At 59.5% G+C, this 17,927-nt stretch overlaps 1 protein-coding gene across 1 annotated transcript in view; it reads left to right on the forward strand.

Moving 5' to 3' along the window:
* Nucleotides 1-16,074, forward strand: part of TESC (tescalcin) — a 46,895-nt gene extending 30,821 nt beyond the window's left edge. The window contains exons 3-9 of the mRNA XM_059138656.1: nucleotides 3,358-3,438; nucleotides 8,074-8,213; nucleotides 10,061-10,122; nucleotides 10,225-10,332; nucleotides 13,726-13,773; nucleotides 14,955-15,080; nucleotides 15,801-16,074. Of these exons, the coding sequence (XP_058994639.1) occupies nucleotides 3,358-3,438; nucleotides 8,074-8,213; nucleotides 10,061-10,122; nucleotides 10,225-10,332; nucleotides 13,726-13,773; nucleotides 14,955-15,080; nucleotides 15,801-15,878 (643 nt within the window). The 3' untranslated portion in view covers nucleotides 15,879-16,074. The remainder of the gene's footprint in view (nucleotides 1-3,357; nucleotides 3,439-8,073; nucleotides 8,214-10,060; nucleotides 10,123-10,224; nucleotides 10,333-13,725; nucleotides 13,774-14,954; nucleotides 15,081-15,800) is intronic.
* Nucleotides 16,075-17,927: the final 1,853 nt, after the last annotated feature.

Here is a 17,927-nt window from a genome sequence, read left to right on the forward strand (position 1 = left end):
GAGCAGATCCTGAACTGGCCCCGGGGGTGCTTGATTTCACGGCCCCTCTGCTGTGGGCAGTGCTGGGTGTGTACCCTTGGAATTCACGGATGAGAAAACTGAGGCATGGAACGTCTGTCAGGTGCCCGTGTGAGGAAGCTGAGGTTTGAGCGTGGGTCTAGCGGGCGTCTGAGGACTGAGGAGCAAGGACAGCTGGGCTTCAGAGACACCTGTAGGGCCCTGCCGGAGGCTGTGATGTCCGGACCCGGGACGCTGTGCCCCCAGCCGGATTCCTAGCATCTGCCTCACCTCTGCCCCTGGCAGTGGGAGTTCAGGCCTCTTCTTGTTAATTTTCTTCTGTAGGCTCTGCGAGGTCCTTCCTTCCTCCACCGTCAGCCCCAGGGAGCTTCTGGCCCTTCGTGGGATCTCATGGGGGCTGGAGAGGGCTGCTGGCACGTCCCTTCTTGCCCAGGGCCCGTGTTTCTCAGCCCCCTAGAACCTGCAGCTTCCCCGTTGCTGGCTATTTCCTTCTGGGGAATTAACCAGACCCATTTCCACATCCCAGGCGTGTCCCCAAATAGGATGCTTCTGGCAGCTCTGGGGGACCACTCCTCTGACAGCCCAGCAAGGTGCAGCTGGGGTTTGATGCTCTCCAAGAATCCAAGGGCACGTCCTGGGAGCAGCTAAGAGGTCTGGACATCTTGGCAGGGGGACCGAGGCCGGCATTAGCCAGATGCTCAGAATGGATGAGGAGCCCAGCCCAGACCACATCTCACCACGCCTTCCTCTCGGAGGCTCACTCTGCCCACGGCTCCTGGAGCACCTGAGCCGCCCCCAGCGGCGCAAGGCACTCAGCACGTGGTGTGTGAAAGCTTCTGTCTGTGGCATCTGTGTGCCCACTTTACAGATAGGAAACCGAGGCCAAGGCCAGATTAGCGGTGGCCCGGACCCCTGACCAATGAAAGCCAGAGGGGGGTTGAGGGGTTTCAGCCACAAATCTGCTGGCCACTTCTTTTCCCTTCGCCCAGAATTCTCTCTCACTCTCCACGTGGCTCCTCTGACCTGACCTGTCCCGGTGCAGGGCGTCTCTGGTCTCCCATGGGGGTATCTGGCTCTGCTAGTGGGGAGGGCAGCACACCCAGAGAAAGGTGTCAGCTCCCAGAGAGGGGACCATAGAGCCTGCACAGACCCCTGACCCGCCCAGGTCAAAGGCAGAGCACTGTCTGCCTCAGGGCAGCCTCCTGTCCCTCCCTGCTCTCCCCCGCCCACCCCCGAAGGCAGTTGACCTCTCCTGCTTTTGGGCTGCATAGGTTAGTGCTGGTGCCTCGTGTTCTTTATATAAAGAGGGTCACAGTGCAATGTGCTTTTGGTTTTGCTTTTGGTTTTTCAACCTCTCTTGGGGAAATTTTTTAGATGCCTTATTGAGCTATAACGCACATCTTCTACAGTTTACCTGTTTGAAGTACGCAGCCAGTTTGAGGACATTTCTGTCACTCTCTCTCCCCTCCCCGCCACGAAAGCCTGTACTGACCAGTCTCTACCCCTGCTCGCCCCCCACCCCTGGCAGCCAGCCGACTGCCTTCTGCCTCTGGATCTGTCCTGGGGGACCGACTCTGGTCATCGCAGATAAAAGGATCCTCTGGGATGTGACCATTTGTGTCCGGCGCTTTCTGCTCGGTCCCGCGCCTTCGAGGTGGTCTGCACGGCAGTTTGTCTCGACACCGCGATCCTTCTTGTGACCAAATAGTACATCTGTTCTGAGCGCGCCCCCTTCTTCAGCCTTGGGATCTGAGGAATCCAGAACGTGGCGTCCACGGACGCTGGTTCCCGAGTTTGGCCTGGCGTCCCCTGAGCCAGCCCCGCCAGGAAGCAGGACAGGAAGCAGTGTGGGGGTGGCAGTGGGGTCACGGAGGCATCTGGGCGCCCGAGCCAGGCTCCCCTTTCCCCTCTGGGCCTCAGCCTCCCTGTCTGTAAGGTGGGGGCAGGACAGGTCAGCCACGTGCTTCTAAAGCTTCCAGCTCCGTGTTTGAGTCTCCGTGTACGTGACCTCTCCTTGTTGCCGCCAGGCGTGAGTTCGAGTTTTGAGCCCCAGCCCTGCTGTCGACCCCGGCCCCGGACCCTCTCAGCTTACGGAGCTGATCTCTTACCTCCCCTGCCTGGGCATGCCTCCTAGCTCCCTGGGGTCACCAGCCTGGGCCTTGGTCCCTCCCAAGGCTGCTGCCCCTTGAAGTCCATGGAATAGAAGAAGAGGGGAGTGGGAGGCAGATTCTGAGAACAAAGGATGGCTTTTTGTGGGCAGGTCAGGCAGGTAAGGACCTTCGCTGCTTCCTCTCCTGCGGACCCGCAGCCTCTCCCCGACCCAGTGACCTCTTTGCCCAGCGACAGTGCTGTTGGGTTTGAAATTCATCCTCTTGTGCCCCAAGCCGGCATATTTTTTCCTAAACAGCTTTCCTGAAATAGGCTTCACATACCATACAACTCGCCCTTAAAATGTACAATTCCATGGCTTTTAGTATCCTCACAGCTGTGCGTCCAACCCCACGATTTCTGAATCTTTTGATTGTCCCCTAGAGAGCCTGTACACTCAGCGGTGCCTGCCCATCGTTCCCACACCCCTGGTCCCTGGCTGCCGCTGGTGTCTGTTCCGTTTCTGTGGATCTACCTCTTTGAGACATTGTGTGTGAACGGGATCCCACACTGTGTAGTCTTGGTGCCTGGCTGCTTTCACTCGGCCCCTGTGATGTGTTCAAGGCCCCACTGCGTTGCCACATGAACCCCGTGTCCTTCCTTTTCATGGCTGAATAATACTCCGTTGTCTCGATGGACCGCGATTTACCTACTTCTCAGGTGACAGACCCTTGGTGGGTTTGCCGTGTGTGGCTGCTACGAACGCTGCTTCTTGCCGTCCATGGATGTGTTCGGAGGCAGATGCATTGTGTGGAGGGGCCGGGTCCTGGCAGACTCTCCCCTCTACCCGCTGAGGTCTTGCCAGCCTGTCTTCCAGCCCCAGACCAGTAGTCTGCTGCCCCGACTCCAGACTGGCTGAAGCAGGCTCTCCTCACTGGGGGTCTATGATGGGTCTCGGGGGTGTCTCTGAGCCCCCGGAAGGGGGTGCACATCTTGTGTCTCTGCATTTTCTGGGGGGTGAAGGTCCAGGACACAGAGCATCTTGGAGCTTTCAGATCCTCCCAGCTCCCAGCAGTCAGAGGGGAGAGCAGGGGGCCCATCAATGCTGTGTGTTCCAGGACTGTCTCTGGACCGTTCTTCAGGGACCTGCTCGGGATTGAGAAATAGAGCCCATAAGTGGTAACGCACCACATGACCTTGGCTTTTTTCCTCCTCTCTCTTTCCCTGGTGCTCCTGCTTCCTGGGACCCAGCAAGGAGAACTTCAACAACGTCCCTGACCTGGAGCTCAACCCAATCCGATCCAAAATCGTCCGTGCCTTCTTCGACAACAGGTGTGTCTTTGTCCCCGAATCCACCCGGTGGCAGGTGACTTCAGCCTCGAGAGAGCGTTTCACTCTTGCACCTTCTTACAGCCCCGGAAGCCAACACAGAGAAGAGGGGGCAGGGCTGAGTAGGAGTTAGAGGCACAGCTCGGGCTCAGACAGCTCCGGCGCTGGGTTCAAGGCTGGTTGACTCTGGGCAGCTCACTCAGTCCCTCAGGCCTATTCAGCAGTTAGCTGTGGCCACATAACAAATTATCCTGATACTTAGCAGTTCCAAACAAATACTTCTTATCTCACTGTTCCTGCATATCAGAGATTCAGGAGCAGACTAGCTGGGTTCTTGGGTTCAGGGGCAGCTGGGGCCTCTGTCATCTGAAGGCTTGACAGGGGCAGGCTCTGTTTCCAAGCAGGGACTGTCTCCCAGGTCTGCTCACCCATGGCAGCTGCTGGCCTCCCGCAGAGCGACGTCCACGTGAGAGAGAGGAGGGCAGCTTGAACCCCTGAGCTGGAAGACCCCATTTTTTTTGGTAACCTAATCTTGTGAGGGAAATCCCATGGTTTTCGCTGTGCTCTCTTCATCAGAAGTGAGTCGCTAGGTCAGCCCACAGGAAGAGAGGGGACTACACGGGCGCTGGCTACAAGGAGTTCAGAATCACTGGGAGCTGTCTTGGAGACTACCTCAGTTTCTGTATCTGTAAAATGGGGGTCACAATAGCATCTGCCTCTAGGAGTTGCTGAGGGAGCTCTGAGACGATGTGCACTAAAGAGTTGGCTGTCATTCTGCTTGTTGCCCTGATGTGCAGAGAAACTGAGGTATAGAGCAGTGGTGCAGTGTCCCAGAGCTGAGGCTCCAACCAGAGCTCACGCCCTCAGATGTCCAGCATCGTTGGAGCTGACTTGCGTGACTGCGTGGAGACTCACTGTGTCTGAGGCTCTATCAAGAGTTGGGTGGCATACGCCCTCCCCAGCCTGCCAGGGCCCCAGGTCTGACCTCTTATATCTACATAGATGGCCGAGAAACCGGGAGAACTGGCAGAAAGAGGAAGGAAGGGAATAGGCGTGTTGTGGCCAGAAGATGGGTGGTGACTTCTCAGGCCGGTTTCAAGTTTGTGAGCCTGAGCCACTGAGCTCTGGTTCTGATAAGGCTATGCGGCCTGAAGCAAGGTGCTCAGTCTCCCTGAGCCTCCCCTGGTCATGGGTAGGGGGGGAGGTGGCCTCAGTTTCCCACAGGGCAAGGCCAGAGAGACTGATCAAGTGTTAATGAGACAAAGCCGAGAGAGAAGGTGTTCTGGAAGGACTGAACGGCATGTGCAAAGGTCCTGTGGCACAAGAAAGTGGAATGAATGTGTGTGGCAGAAAGGAGGTCTGGCCGGAGCACAGAGAGGGCATGCGAGACAAGAGGTGTGGGGAGGGCAGAGCTGCAGCATGTGCAGCCCCTTGACCAGTAAAAGGGGTCTTGACCTTAACCTGGGAGCAGCAGCAGGGGGGCTCTGATAGGTTTAAGGCAGGGTGGGGATCACACACTCTGGCTGTAGGCGACAGAAGTCCAGGAGGGGTGTCCTGTGGTCCCCAGGCTGGAGGCAGGGCTGCTGAGTGGAAGTGGAGAGCAGTGGGCGGCTTTGTGACACCTGCAGGGGAAGAAGAGGGGACAGAGGGAAGGCTGGGTCTGGGGCTGGAGGTGAGCAACCAGTGTCAGAGGAATCTACACAGATGACTGTCACCTTTGCCAGAGGGATGGCACATGGTCCTTGGTGAAGAGGAGGTTGGAATCTCCTTTTTTGGTCCTGGTTCTCTGGGGAGGAGGCCTGGGGTGGGCAGGAAGGCAGTGCCGGGGGTGGGGAGGGGTTGACAGGTGGTGATGGGGGCCACACTGCGGGAGGTCCCCCCCAACATGGAGTTGACACGGATGTTGGGGTCTGAACTTGAAGGTCTCACAGAGAGACCAGAGCCCAGGGGTGCCCGCATGAGATGGGAGTGTGCGTGAGGATGTGGGCCCACGCCTGCCAGCATGTGTCTGTGAGGCTTGTTTCCAAAAGACTCTGTGCAGACCTGGCCCCTCGGGACGCTGGCCAGGTATCAGGGACGCAGCCTTCTGTGGGGCGGAGCTGGGGGCCTGGTGGCTCCTGGAGCATGAGGTGAGCGAGGGGGGGTGAGGGCGGAGGCCTGCTCGTACCAGCTGCCTCCTGGGGCCTGCTGGGCTGGCCTGGGCCAGGACCTAGCAGGCAGGTCCCCTGACCCTCCCCCGCGCCCTAGCAGAGAGTGTGTTCAGACAGGAGAGACGGTGCTCCTGGGGTGGAGGAAAATGTTCTGGGTCCTGACTGGGGCGTGGGTTGTGCAGGTGCACCTGTTCAAATGCAAAATCTGTGCCTTTGACTGTATGTAATTATTTATTAAAACAAATCTGACCTTGGGTTGAGCTTGGCTTTCACCCGTCACCCCTGGGAATGGGGCGCGGCTGCAGGAGCTGGGGTGGCCTTCAGGTATCTGAAGGGCTGTCGCCTGTGAGTGGTGGCCTTCAGGTATCTGCTGGGCTGTCCAGCCTGTGAGTGGTGGCCTCTGCCGAGGGCACAGGGTGTGGGCATGGGGCTGGAGCTGTGGCCTCTGTCTGGCTAGAAGACAGGAAGGTAGGGCCCATGAAGGCAGCCACTGGATTCAGGGCAGCCAGTCAGAGGGGGGAGAGACACCCCCCTTACTTGGAGGGTCGGAAGTTAGGACAGCCATCGGAGGGAGGGGCAGGGACCTTAGTTGGTGGGGGAATGTTGAGTGTCCAGAAGGTGGACGTTGAACCAAACCTGGGGGGACCCCTGCAGAGTGTGGCAGGAGGGGTTCTCTGGGGCTGGGCTGGGGTGGATGGTGAGACCAACACCCGCCTTCTGGGGCCCAGGGGAGCAGGGGGAGGGATTGGGACTTAGCAATTGAGATTTGAAGCCTCTGGAGGGCTTGAAGCAGGGAAGAAATAGGGTCCAGTTTGCATGTTTGCAAAGCTCCCTCTGGTCCTGGGGAGGGTAGCAGGTGGGTGAGGGGGGCAGGAGCGTGGGAATCTGTGAAGAGGGCACGATTGAGGAAGGGCTGGCCCTGGGGGCCTGTGGCCAAGAGCCTGTATACCCTTCTCCATCCTCCACTTTTTTTTTTTTTTTTCAAGATTTTATTTCTTTATTTGTGTGAAAGAGAGCAAAATGCACAAGCAGGGGGAGCAGCAGGCAGAGGGAGAAGCAGGCTCCCCTCCGAGCAGGGAGCCCAAGGCGTGCTCAGTCTCCGAACTTGAGCCAAAAGTAGATATTTAACCAACTGAGCCACCAAGGCTTCCCCACATCCTTTGCTTCCTGTCCTGGAAGTTCCGAGGGGGTGAGGGGAGGACTTTGGAGTGCGGTCCAGAGACAGGGTTATCCTCTCAAGACAGACCAGGGTCAGCCTGGCTTCCTAAGACCCTTGCGCACCCGGACTGTGGACAGAGGAGCTACCTTGGAGGGCGGCGTGAGCCCTTCCCCACCTCCAAGGGCTCCGTTCCTTACAGGATCGTCAGAAAGCTCAGGATGAGAAAGATTGCTCTAAACTGGGCATCTTTGTATGGTGCCTGGGTGGCTCAGTGGGTTAAAGCCTATGCCTTCAGCTCAGGTCATGATCTCAGGGTCCTGGGATCAAGCCCCGCATTGGGCTCTCTGCTCAGCAGGGAGCCTGCTTCTTCCCCTCTCGCTCTGCCTGCCTCTCTGCCTACGTGTGATCTCTGCCTGTCAAATAAATAAATAAAATCTTAAAAAAAAAAAAAAAAACTGGGCATCTTTATGAGGAATGAAAAGGGCCCCTCCCAGCACCTTCTGAGATGCAAGTCGCTGAGACAACCTCGAGCCTGTCTTGACTTATTAAAAGATCTGAAGTTATCGGTAAACTTTGCGCCTTGGCTGTAAACCAATGACTCAACACTGCCGAGCCCATTGCTACTGGAGCTGCGAGCAGCCGAGAGCAAGCAGGAGTCGGCCAGCTTCTTCTATAAAGGCCACAGAGTCAGTATTTCAGGCTTCGTGGGCCACGCAGGCAGCGTCTGTCTCACGGCTCGGCTCTGCGGTGGCCTGAAAACAGCCACAGACGCGGAGTAACTGGATGGCCGTGGCTGTGTGCCTATAAAACTTTATTTAGAGACCTTGACATTTGCATTTCCTGTAATTTTTATGAAATTTTGCCCCGAGAGTCTATTATTTGGGATTTCCCCAATTTTGTCAACCATTTAAAAATCTGAAGCCTCTCCTTAATGCATGGACTGGACAAACACAGGTGGCAGGCAGGGCTGGCCCGCATACAGTGGTTTGCCAGCTTCAGATCTGAAGGGAAGGGTCAGGAGAAGTGGCTCCGGGAGTTACCGAATTGCTCGGTGCCTTGGTTTCCCCACATGTGAGTGCCCACCCCAGCCTTCACCAGCCCCCTGTGCTGAGCTCTGGGAGGGCAGCACCGGGCTTGGGCCAGACCTCCGGGATCACCCCTCCACCCCCCACCCCTGGCACCCCTGTAAGCAGGTTGCTGGGAAATGGAACCTAAGGCTAAGAGGGCGATGCATGGGCCCAGAAGGGCCAGGTTCTCTGAGGCCCCGCAGGTGAAGGGACAGGACCTGGGGTTCACACGCTGCTCCTGTTCCCTTCTCGGCTCCCGTAGGAACCTGCGCAAGGGGTCCAGCGGCCTGGCCGACGAGATCAACTTCGAGGATTTCCTGACCATCATGTCCTACTTCCGGCCCATCGACACCACCATGGACGAGGAGCAGGTGCAGCTGTGCCGCAAAGAGAAGTTGAGATGTGCGTGCGCATGGGGCGGGCTGTGTCTCGCAGGTCTCGCCGCACCCCTGCAGCAGGCAGGGGGTGGGGGGAGGCGAGTGTGGAGGGGAGGGCCAGGGGACGCCCACCGGCATCCTTCCGGTGCTCAGTCTCAGTTGACGACACCCACAGAAGCCCCGAGGCAGTGTTTCTCCCCTAGGTTGGGCCATGGTGGCTGAGGCTCTCGGGGGCCATGAAAAGAGCAAGGCCCTTGGTTCAGACCCTTCCGCCAAGCAGCCATGTCACCCTGAACCGGGACAGGGGACGCTGATGGTGAACACAAGCGGGTTCTGAGGCTCAGGGAGCTCACCCAGGTGCTAAGGGCACTGCCTAGTCCCTGGGCTCCGGAGCCTGCTTGGTTGTGATCAGGCTGGCCAGCAGCATGGGGTCCTGGGGTGGCCTGTGTCATGTGTCCCTCCCTCGTCTGGACTTTCCCAGGACTCCTGACCCCCTGCTGAAGGCCATCCGAATCTCAGCCCTGTTAGCGGAAACAAGTAAACATGGGGACTCGGCCGTATTTAGCTCTGGAATGCGTGAGGGCTGGTGGGAACCGCCAGGGCTGGGGGCCCCCAAGTGCCCCGCCTCTGGTGCTCTGGACCAGTAGGGAAGCCCGGTGTCGGCCCAGTGTCCCACCTGCTCTGAAGGCCAGGTCAGAGGTCATGGGGGCCCTGGTTTCCCTTTCCTTAACAGGGCAGCCATAGGCAAGCCCGTTAACTTCTCTGAGCTTGCAGAGTACAGTCTGTGAAATGGGCTCAGGGCAGCCTCGCTTCATGGGGTCACGTGCAGATGAGACGTGAAGATATTTGCTGCACGTTGCCCGGGGTGTTCAGTTGGTGCCAGATCAATGCCAGCGCAGGGACTTGGGGAGCTGCAGGCTGAGCTGGTGGGGCTGAGGGGCTGCCTTCCCCTTGGCTCCCGGCCTCTGCTGGGCAGTCAGGTGCATAGAGGCACAAAGCAAATGACACAAAATGGACTAACGAGAGGAGAGGAGGTTCTGGTGTCCCAGCCCGTGCCCACGGGGCAGGCTTAGACCAGCCAGGGGCCGGGGTATCGGCAGTGTAGCCCATGACCTGCCGATGATAGCTGCCTGCTTGGGTCTTTGAGGAATGATGATTTTTAAAAAAAATAAAAAAATTTAAAAAGATTTTATTTATTTGACAGAGACACAGCAAGAGAGGGAACACAAGCAGGGGGGAAGTGGGAGAGGGAGAAGCAGGTCTCCTGTGGAGCAGGAAGCCTGACGCGGGGCTCGACCTCAGGACCCCGGGACCATGACCCAAGCCAAAGGCAGATGCCCAACAACTGAGCCACCCAGGCACCCCTCCAAATCTTATTTTTAAGTAATCTCTCTACACAATGTGGGGTTCAAACTTACCACCCCAAGAGCAAGAGTCCCACGCTCTTGTGACCAAGCCAGCCAGCGCCGCAAGGAATGAGACTTTGAAATAACGTCGATCTTTCTGTCCATTAGCTTGTGCTCAGCGTGTGCAGGGATCACTCGCTGGTCCTGACCCGCCAGCTCTGGGGCTCCCGGAGTCTGGGCAACACCTTGAAGTAGGTGCTGTTGTTGCTCTTCCCATTTGACAGATGGGAAAGCTGCGGCTCAGAGAAGTTAGGTCACTTGTCCAGGGTCACCCAGCAGGAAATAGGCAGTCTGGGCCTTTGTCCTTGATCCCTGCGGTGGCCACATGGGGGTCGTTGTGGATGTCTTTTGCTCATTTTGAGGTATGTTTCCGAGCGGGAGGGTTGGGGAAGCAGGGGCACGTGGGCCTCCCCTCCCTGCTCGTCTGACCGAGCCCCCGTTTCTCTCTCTCCACTGCCGCCCCCAGTTCTGTTCCACATGTATGACTCGGACAGCGACGGCCGCATCACCCTGGAAGAGTATCGAAATGTAAAGTATGCTCCTCGGCCCGCAGGCCAGGGCTCCTGGCCCCTCCCCGCCCGCGGCCCGGACGGAGCCCCGAGGTCACCGTGTATCTGCCTCGCCCGGCAGGTGGTGGAGGAGCTGCTCTCCGGGAACCCACACATCGAGAAGGAGTCGGCCCGCTCCATCGCTGACGGGGCCATGATGGAGGCAGCCAGCGTGTGCGTGGGGCAGATGGTGAGCCGTGTCCCGGAACCCCCGAGCCCCTCTCCCCGACCAGCCTCTGCCCTGCCTTGCCCAGCTGGCTTCTGGAAGGCCCCGCGGGGAGACCCCCAGCACTGTCACCTCCCCCCAAGCCTGAGCCATCAGCTCATCAGACCGTTGTTCATCTACCAATGGCTGGAGGGGATTCCCGGCCTTGAGATGGGCGGGGTCAGCAGGGGCTCTTCTCTGGGGTCCTTCATCTGGCGCCCCGGCGTGGAGCTGGGAGTGGGGATGTGTGTCAACGAGACTCGGCCTCAGGGCTGGCACCTGTGGAGGGGAGCCCTCCACCGGCCCCAGAAGAGATGTGGGGGCCAGAGGCAGGTGTGGCCACGGAGGCGTCCTGTGCGGCCGAGGGCTGGCCACAGGGCTGAGAATCGGGGTCTCTGCACGGGTGCTGGGGACCCCTGGAGGCTTGTTGGGGTCGTGCTGGTGTCGAGCGGCTGGGGCGTCTCTCAGGACTGTGCCAGGCCGGTTAGAGCAGGGCCGCATCACCTGGCTCTGGTGACACGTGGGGCGGGACAGCCGTCAGTGGGGGGACCGTCCTGTTCAGCCGCGTCCCTGGCCTCCACCCACCAGATGCCAGGCCCTCCCTCCCAGTTGTGACAACTAAGAACATCTGCAGACATGGCCAAATGTCCCTGGTGGGCAAACAGGATGGTCCCCAGTGAAGGATCATTAACTAGAGGGGCACTGACATAGACGGGACAGGGCGACTGAGCGGGGCGACCGTCATGCACGTGCTGGGAGCTTGGGCACGTGGAGGCACCTGCAGCTATGCCCCAGGCAGGCCAGACACCCCCGACGTTCCCGTCCCCGTGGGTGGCTGCACGGCCTGTGCACACATCATTCCATAGATTTGTGGTCTCACATTAGCCTGAGGACGTAAAGAACTTTCTGGAATTTGGGGGCAGCCCTCTTTACTATGCCTGGTGGACTCGCTGTTGGAGGGCTGGCTGTAGCCCGGCTAGCCCCTGACACGGTGGCTTTGAGCCCCAGGGACCCCGAGGGCAGGTACTTGACCATCTCTGTGACTTTGTTCGCTGAGGGTTTTGGCTGGTCCCGCGGAGGCCGTCAGCTCTTCACACCAGTGTGTTACGTGGCCCCAGACACATCCCTCCTGAGTGGAGGGGCGTCTTCCTGCCGGAGCCTGCTCTCTGTGCCCCACACCCACCGTCGAGGGTCCTGGCAGGCCCGGGCCTGTTCCCAGGGGCAGGGGCTGCGGTCACAGTACTGGGCTGCGTTTTCTCTGTCTGCTTCTCAGACCCGGGGCGGGCAGGCTTCTGGCTTCAGTGAAACGACCCCACTCAGCAAATTAACTGCGGCAGAGAGGGCTGGTGACCTCAGTGGGGCGCGCAGGGATTCCCTGCCGTGTTGTTGAGCCAAACTCCCATTTGATTTAATTACACTCTCCTCATTTAAACGGCTCCCTGTCCCACTCCAGTTTCCATTGGTGACCGTTTTCTTAATTTGCCGTAGTAAACTCGCACGGCAGCTGGCAGCTGCGGATCTGCATAAAATTCACACAACCTCAGAAGCGGGGGCATCTCCGAGCCCAGGCCTGCTCCCTGGGGGTGCATCCTGAGCGCGTTTCTTGATTTACGGGTCATTTGGGTGCTTTTCAAACATTCTCTCCTGCAGATGTTGGCCGGTTACACGGATGAGCCGTGTGCGCTCATATCTGGGTGCAGGGCCGGGCTGGGCCACGTGGCTGGGTTGCACACAGGCGGCCACTGGGGATGCTCAGCGGGCCTGCCCCACTGCCCGCACTGCCCGCCCCGGACCGAAGCTCCGTCAGCTGTGTTCCTTGCCTTCCTGAGCCAGCCATTGACTGGAGCCGTGCTGGCTTTCCAGAATGCTCTCTCTGGAAGCTCCTGTGGCTTGGGGGCGTGGGGGCTGCTAGGCTGGGGTCTCCACTGGGGGCTTCCCCTGCCCTCCCTCTGCCGGTGCCCTGCAGCTAGGGCTCTGGAAACTTCTTTCTCATTAGCTCTCCTCAACTGCGACCCGGGTTTCCAGGGTCCCCACCACTCCCCGTGCACCTGGGCAGGAAGAGCAGGGAGTCCTGGGGGGGTCGGCCCCGGCGTTTGAGAACTGGTCGCATTTATAAAACTTGGAAGTGCACATAGATAAATTTTTTGTATGAAAAACAAGGGTTCGGGTTCCTCACCCTGGTTTCCAGCCAGGCTCTTGGAGCCTCCCAGTTGGACGGGGGGCCTGGCTTCGTGTGCCTCAGTAGTCTTCTCTGTAAAATGGGAGCAAGGACAGGACCCTGTGGCAGGCGCTCAGGGCGCCTGCTGTTTGCTTAGACAGACATCAGGACGACGCCGGAGAGGCGTACGCTCTCTGTGCCCTTCTTCCTCCGGGGAACCGCCCTCGTGGGGTTTGTTTCCCAACATACACCAACATGGACGTGTCTGTCTTTTATTTCTGATTTACACAAAATGCAGTTGAACAGACCGCTTCTCCTCTCTGTGCTGACCTCCCCACCTCCACAGGCCGGACGGGCCGGACGGTGGCAGACGGTGTCTGGTTAGCAGTAGGGGACCAGACTGGCCTGGGTTCACAGACCTGCCGCCGTCTTTCTGCTTGGTTTTTCCCACTCTGTATCTTGGAGCCTTTTCTGTATGTGCTCGTAAAGATCGACTCCTTCTTAGTGGCTGTTTAGTACTCAACAGCACAGATGCCCAGGATTTATTTAGCTGGTCTCCTGAGGATGGACACGGATGGCGGCTGGGCGGTCCCTGGCACAAAGGGTGCTGCAGGCAGGGGTGAGGTTTGGGGAGGCTTGGCTGTGACAGAGCCTGAGCTAGCAGAAGGGGCAGGAGCCCCACCTCTGGCCTCATGAGGTCCGTGTGTGCCCAGAGTGGGACAGACGCACATGGAGACTGGCACTGACCATGACTGGCTGGGGGAGAGGCCCCGCAGGTGACCCTTATCACGGTGACTCACTGGGCACAAGGGTTGGGCTGCAGAAATCAGCCCTCCACCCCCTCCCCCGCCCCAGTGGTCTGTGAGCTCACAGGGTCAGTGCGGGTGCAGTGGGGCAGGACCAGGAAATGGCAGGAGGCATGTCCATTGGTCACTGAGGGGAGGGGAGTCCATGCCTCTCTGCCCCCCTGCCTTCTTGATACCCTCATCCACCGGGTCTCCCCTGGTGGGCTCGGGTAGGTCCCCAGTTAGCCTGCACCCTGCTTCTGTCATGTTGTTATGCCAATGAAGGGGACCTCGGAGTTCAGGGTGATGGCCTCAAGCTGGAGGCAGCAGTCCGGAGAAACGCCCTCTTCTCTTGATTAAAGGGGCCCCAGCATCTCTGTCCTGGGGGGGATCTCCTGGTGGAAGCCGCTCACGCTGCATGTGCTCTGTCCCCAGGAGCCTGACCAGGTGTATGAGGGGATCACCTTCGACGACTTCCTGAAGGTGGGTGTCTAGGAGGAGCGGTGGGACTCGAGGGGGTGCCCGCTGGTCAGGAGGAGACCTGCTCCTCTGCGGAAAGGGGTCATGCCTGGGCGTGACCTTTAAAGCACGGGCTTTACTTGATTTTATGGGGAGAGTCCTCTTCACCTGCGGTCGGGGCTCCTGAGGAGACCAGAAGGGCTCCAGCCACACCTGTCTCTCCCTGACGAGTCCCAGGCCCCCTTTGTCAGAAGCCTTGCTGCTGGCAGTTGGAACCAGGCTCTGGAGTGTTCTGTGCCTGTATGAGAACTAGCTTTTCCCAGAAGCACACCATGTGCCGTTCTCCTGTGCCTCGGAGAAGGTGCCTTGGATATAGCTGCCCACCCCCGCAGCCCCCATGGCGGGATACCCAGCCTCTGCTGTCACAGCTGTGCTCCGAGCTCGGGAAGCAGGACCCGTCACTGCTCTGATGGGTCTGGCGGAGGGAGATGAGCTTGCTCCATCCTCTGCCTGGCTCTGAGTACCCTGACAGGGGGTCGTTCTGGAATTTGAGGAAGGACAGGAAGTCAGGGAACAGGACCCGAGGCTCTGGCCCAGGGCACTGTGCCAGCCACTGGCCAGCCCAAGGGAAGGGATGGGCCCGGGCCTGGAGCCAGGCCAGGACGTTGGGTGGTCACAGCCCCATGGAGCCCAAGGGCAGCTCAGATGAGTGCTCCTCCCAGGCTGCACAGCTCACCTGGCCAGCAGCAGCGTGCCCTGCAGAGGCGGCGGCAGGCGACGCAAACTTCTGGGCCCAGGTGTGCAGCCTCCTTTCCTTGCACACATGGGCTGGGTAGGTTCTGCCCCAGAAGGCTTCGCCTGTCTGCCACCCCCATGCCCCCGCTGCTCCCCATGCCCGCCCCCCACCATGGAGGCCTTTCCCGATCAGCTGGCCCTTCCACTCCCCCGAGCCTCACCAGTGCCCCTATTGCCACTCGGCATTTAGCAGGAAGCACCCTGGGTGCCCAGCTAGCTTGGCTGGGAACGAGGCCTGGAGCTGTTCCCAAGGAGCCAGGTCTGATCGCTCTGCACGCTCGCCAGACCCAGAACAGGTGCAGGAGACCACAAAGCTGCTGGGGCATGGGTGTGTGACAGTGGCCAGATCGGCAGCCAGGCCTCCCTGCAACCCGGGTGCCGACAGGGCTCTGACTGCCGCCTGCCTACAGCCTGGTGACCGTCTCCGGGAATGCTGCAAGTGTCAGCCTTGCACCTCTCACACGAGCAGGGGGACCAGTCACGCCCACCGCATCCAGCCCTTTTTTGATGTGTGGCTTCCGAGGGCCAAGGAGCTGGCAAGTGCAGTCCTGAGAGTGGGGGGTAGGCTGGGTCTGTAGTGTGGCAGATGGGATCGGGTGGCCGAGGGGTCCCCCGGAGCCCTGGCCAGGATGGACTGTAACGGCAGAACCAGGACCAGGTAGGTATGTGGCAGTGGACATCTGTGGGCAGAGATGACCCTTCCCAGGGAAAAGCTTGCCTCCGTAGAACCGGGTGACCTATCCCTGGGAAGTTATAAAGACCAAATTGCTGTGACCTTTTAACAAAGGAAGGTGGCTTAATAAAATTTGGCAGCTGCACAGTGCTTAACAGCTTCCAGAACGTTCCCGCGGATGATTGCCTCTGAGCCCCCAGCGTTGCGTGACTTACGTGGGCAGCGCAGGTGGGGGTCCCGGCATTGTACTGATGAAGAGGAGGTTTAGTGGGGTTAAGGAATTTGCATGAAAATCGTGGAGCCTAAAGTGGGGTGGGTGGGATTGAAATGCCTCGGAGCTAAAAGCTCGGATTCCGTACTTAATAATAACTTGCTGTGACAATTATCAGAAAGGATCCACATGTCAGAGCCAAATTAACCCACAGAAAGGCAGATGGAAGTTTCTCTTTGTCGGTTAGCTCACAATCTTGAGAGCAACCCTCTGGTTTTCACCTGCCCTGGTGGCGGGGCGGGCAGGGGGGGACCCGGGCAGGGACCCGGGCCATGGTGGGGACACGTGCTCATGCTGCTCTGTCTGTTGCAGATCTGGCAGGGGATAGACATCGAGACCAAGATGCACGTGCGCTTCCTTAACATGGAAACCATCGCCCTCTGCCACTGACCCGCCTGCCCCCGCCCCCCGAAGTTGGCTGTGCCCACAGCCTCCCGTGGGACCCGAGGCCGCCCGGTTCCTTCCGCCACGGCTCGTGTAAATAGCCCCCACTCCTCCGCTGTCTTGTTTTCCCGAGGGTGTGGTACCTGGGACCTCGGCTGTTTTTATCTCTAATAAAAAAGAAAACGGTTGGTTTGTTAATGAACGTGACTCCTGTCTGGTCCCCACGGCCACTTGGTGGCACGAGGCTGAACGTGAGCAGGCAGCGGCTAATTTCCAAAGACTGGTCTGGCAGAGAGGAGGTTTTCCCTCGCCTTCTCTGATTTTATTTGGGTGAAGGGTTCCCTCTTTTCGCCGCACAAGTGCTGGCAGTCGGGGGAGGCAGGCTGCTCCCTGCTCTGTGGTGGCTGCGACTCGGGTTGTGACCGAGTGTCCGGGCGGGAGGAGAGGACGAGGGGAACCCGTGGTGACACGCCCGAGCCCGCCGATGCTACCAGGAGTGCTGGACTTGAGGCCTGGCTGCTGACTCCCTCCTGGGCCCAGCATGGGGCTGCCCCCAGTGGTGGTGGCAGCAGGGCAGGTGAGTGTCCCAGGGGAGGGGCTCTGACAGCTCCAGAGTCACCTGTCATATGGGGGGAGGGGGAGGGGTTATGCTGGGGGCAGGGAAGTGGAGGTTGTCCATCTGGTTGGTGGCTGTGGCCGGCAGGTCAGCAGGGCCAGGCTTGGGCTGAATGCTCGGAGTTGGTGCTTAGTGTGGCTGTTGTCACTGTGGTCACTTGCCGCTAGTGCTGTTCTAGGCCTCCTTGCTCGGTTCCTTCCATCCAGACTCGCTGGGAGGTTCCTTTCTAGCCTCCCGAGAAGGTTCTGGTGACGGACAATCGCGGCTGTTGGCCTTCTGCGTTCCCATCGCTTTGTTTTCCTGTGTGCTTCATCTCAGACCTGGGCATTGGGGTTCAGGAGGGCACCCCACGCGGTCCCGGTCCTGGGCCCGCCAGGCCCTGGCTTGCCCTTCCGGGAGGCACTCAGGTCAGCCCATTTCCTCGACCTCTTTCCGGGGCTGTTTGTGTGGACGGCAGTGACTAGAGTGCTGAGGACAAGCTTCCCGTCGTCCTACAAGGGAGAAGGTGTAAAGGAGCAGCCAGGTGGGCGGAAGGGGGCGCGTGGCCGGGTGCGGGGCGGACGGGCGAGGCTGGTGTCCCTTGGGTGACGGCGGTTTGGCCAACGGTCCTCATGGAGGACCTTGGGGGCTAGAGCAGACCCTTGCTGGTGTCCCGTTGGTCGTCGGCGCCTAGGACTGCCCCCTGGGGCCCGGGGCCTGAGGGGTGCGGGCCTCCACGCCCCCGGGTCAGGGTGGACGGCTGTCAGGCAGCGCGGCCCCTTTGTGAGAAGCAGGGGCGGTGTGAAGTCACTTCCAGAACTCTGCTGCTAGGATGAGCGCTTCCTCAGCCAGTGTTTTGACATTTCCAAAGCGGTAGGTGGGGGGCGACGGCAGAGGCCTCGGCTTCCTCCCCTCCAGGTGCCAGCCATCTGGCGGGCCGCTGAACTGGGAAGGAGCCAGCCAGGCAGTTTCCTGGAGTGGGAGCGGGACACAGCGGGCCTCGCTGCGGCCCCTGCCTTCGTGGGCGGCTCGGAACTGCCCCGCTCATGCCTCGGTTTCCCAGCTGCCAGCGGATAGAATCTAGCATCGCTGGGATTGCCTGGTACGTGGAATCTGGAGCTCTCCCAGCAGTATCTCTGCTGAGGGAGCCCCCTGCAGCCTGGGGAGGCCCGCCTTCTCCCCTCCCCCACTCCCAAGCAGGTGGGACTCCCCTTGACTTTGAGCTGCAGGACGGCTGGCACGGCCACGGTACGCCTGCATCTTCTGGGACTCTCCCAGTGTGCTGCGATGTCTTGTTTCTCCACAAAGGTAGCTCCCTGATGGAAAATGTTTTTATAAATAATGTTCCATCAGCTCCCGTGCTCTGGGTTTTAGTTTGGGAGAAGCAACCACTCGGGGCCTACAGACCATTGAGGGCCACAGCATACCTAAACAGCTAATTAAAATGAGAGTCATTCACC

The sequence above is a fragment of the Mustela lutreola genome, chromosome 11 (assembly GCF_030435805.1).
Source record: "Mustela lutreola isolate mMusLut2 chromosome 11, mMusLut2.pri, whole genome shotgun sequence".
NCBI lineage: Eukaryota > Metazoa > Chordata > Mammalia > Carnivora > Mustelidae > Mustela > Mustela lutreola.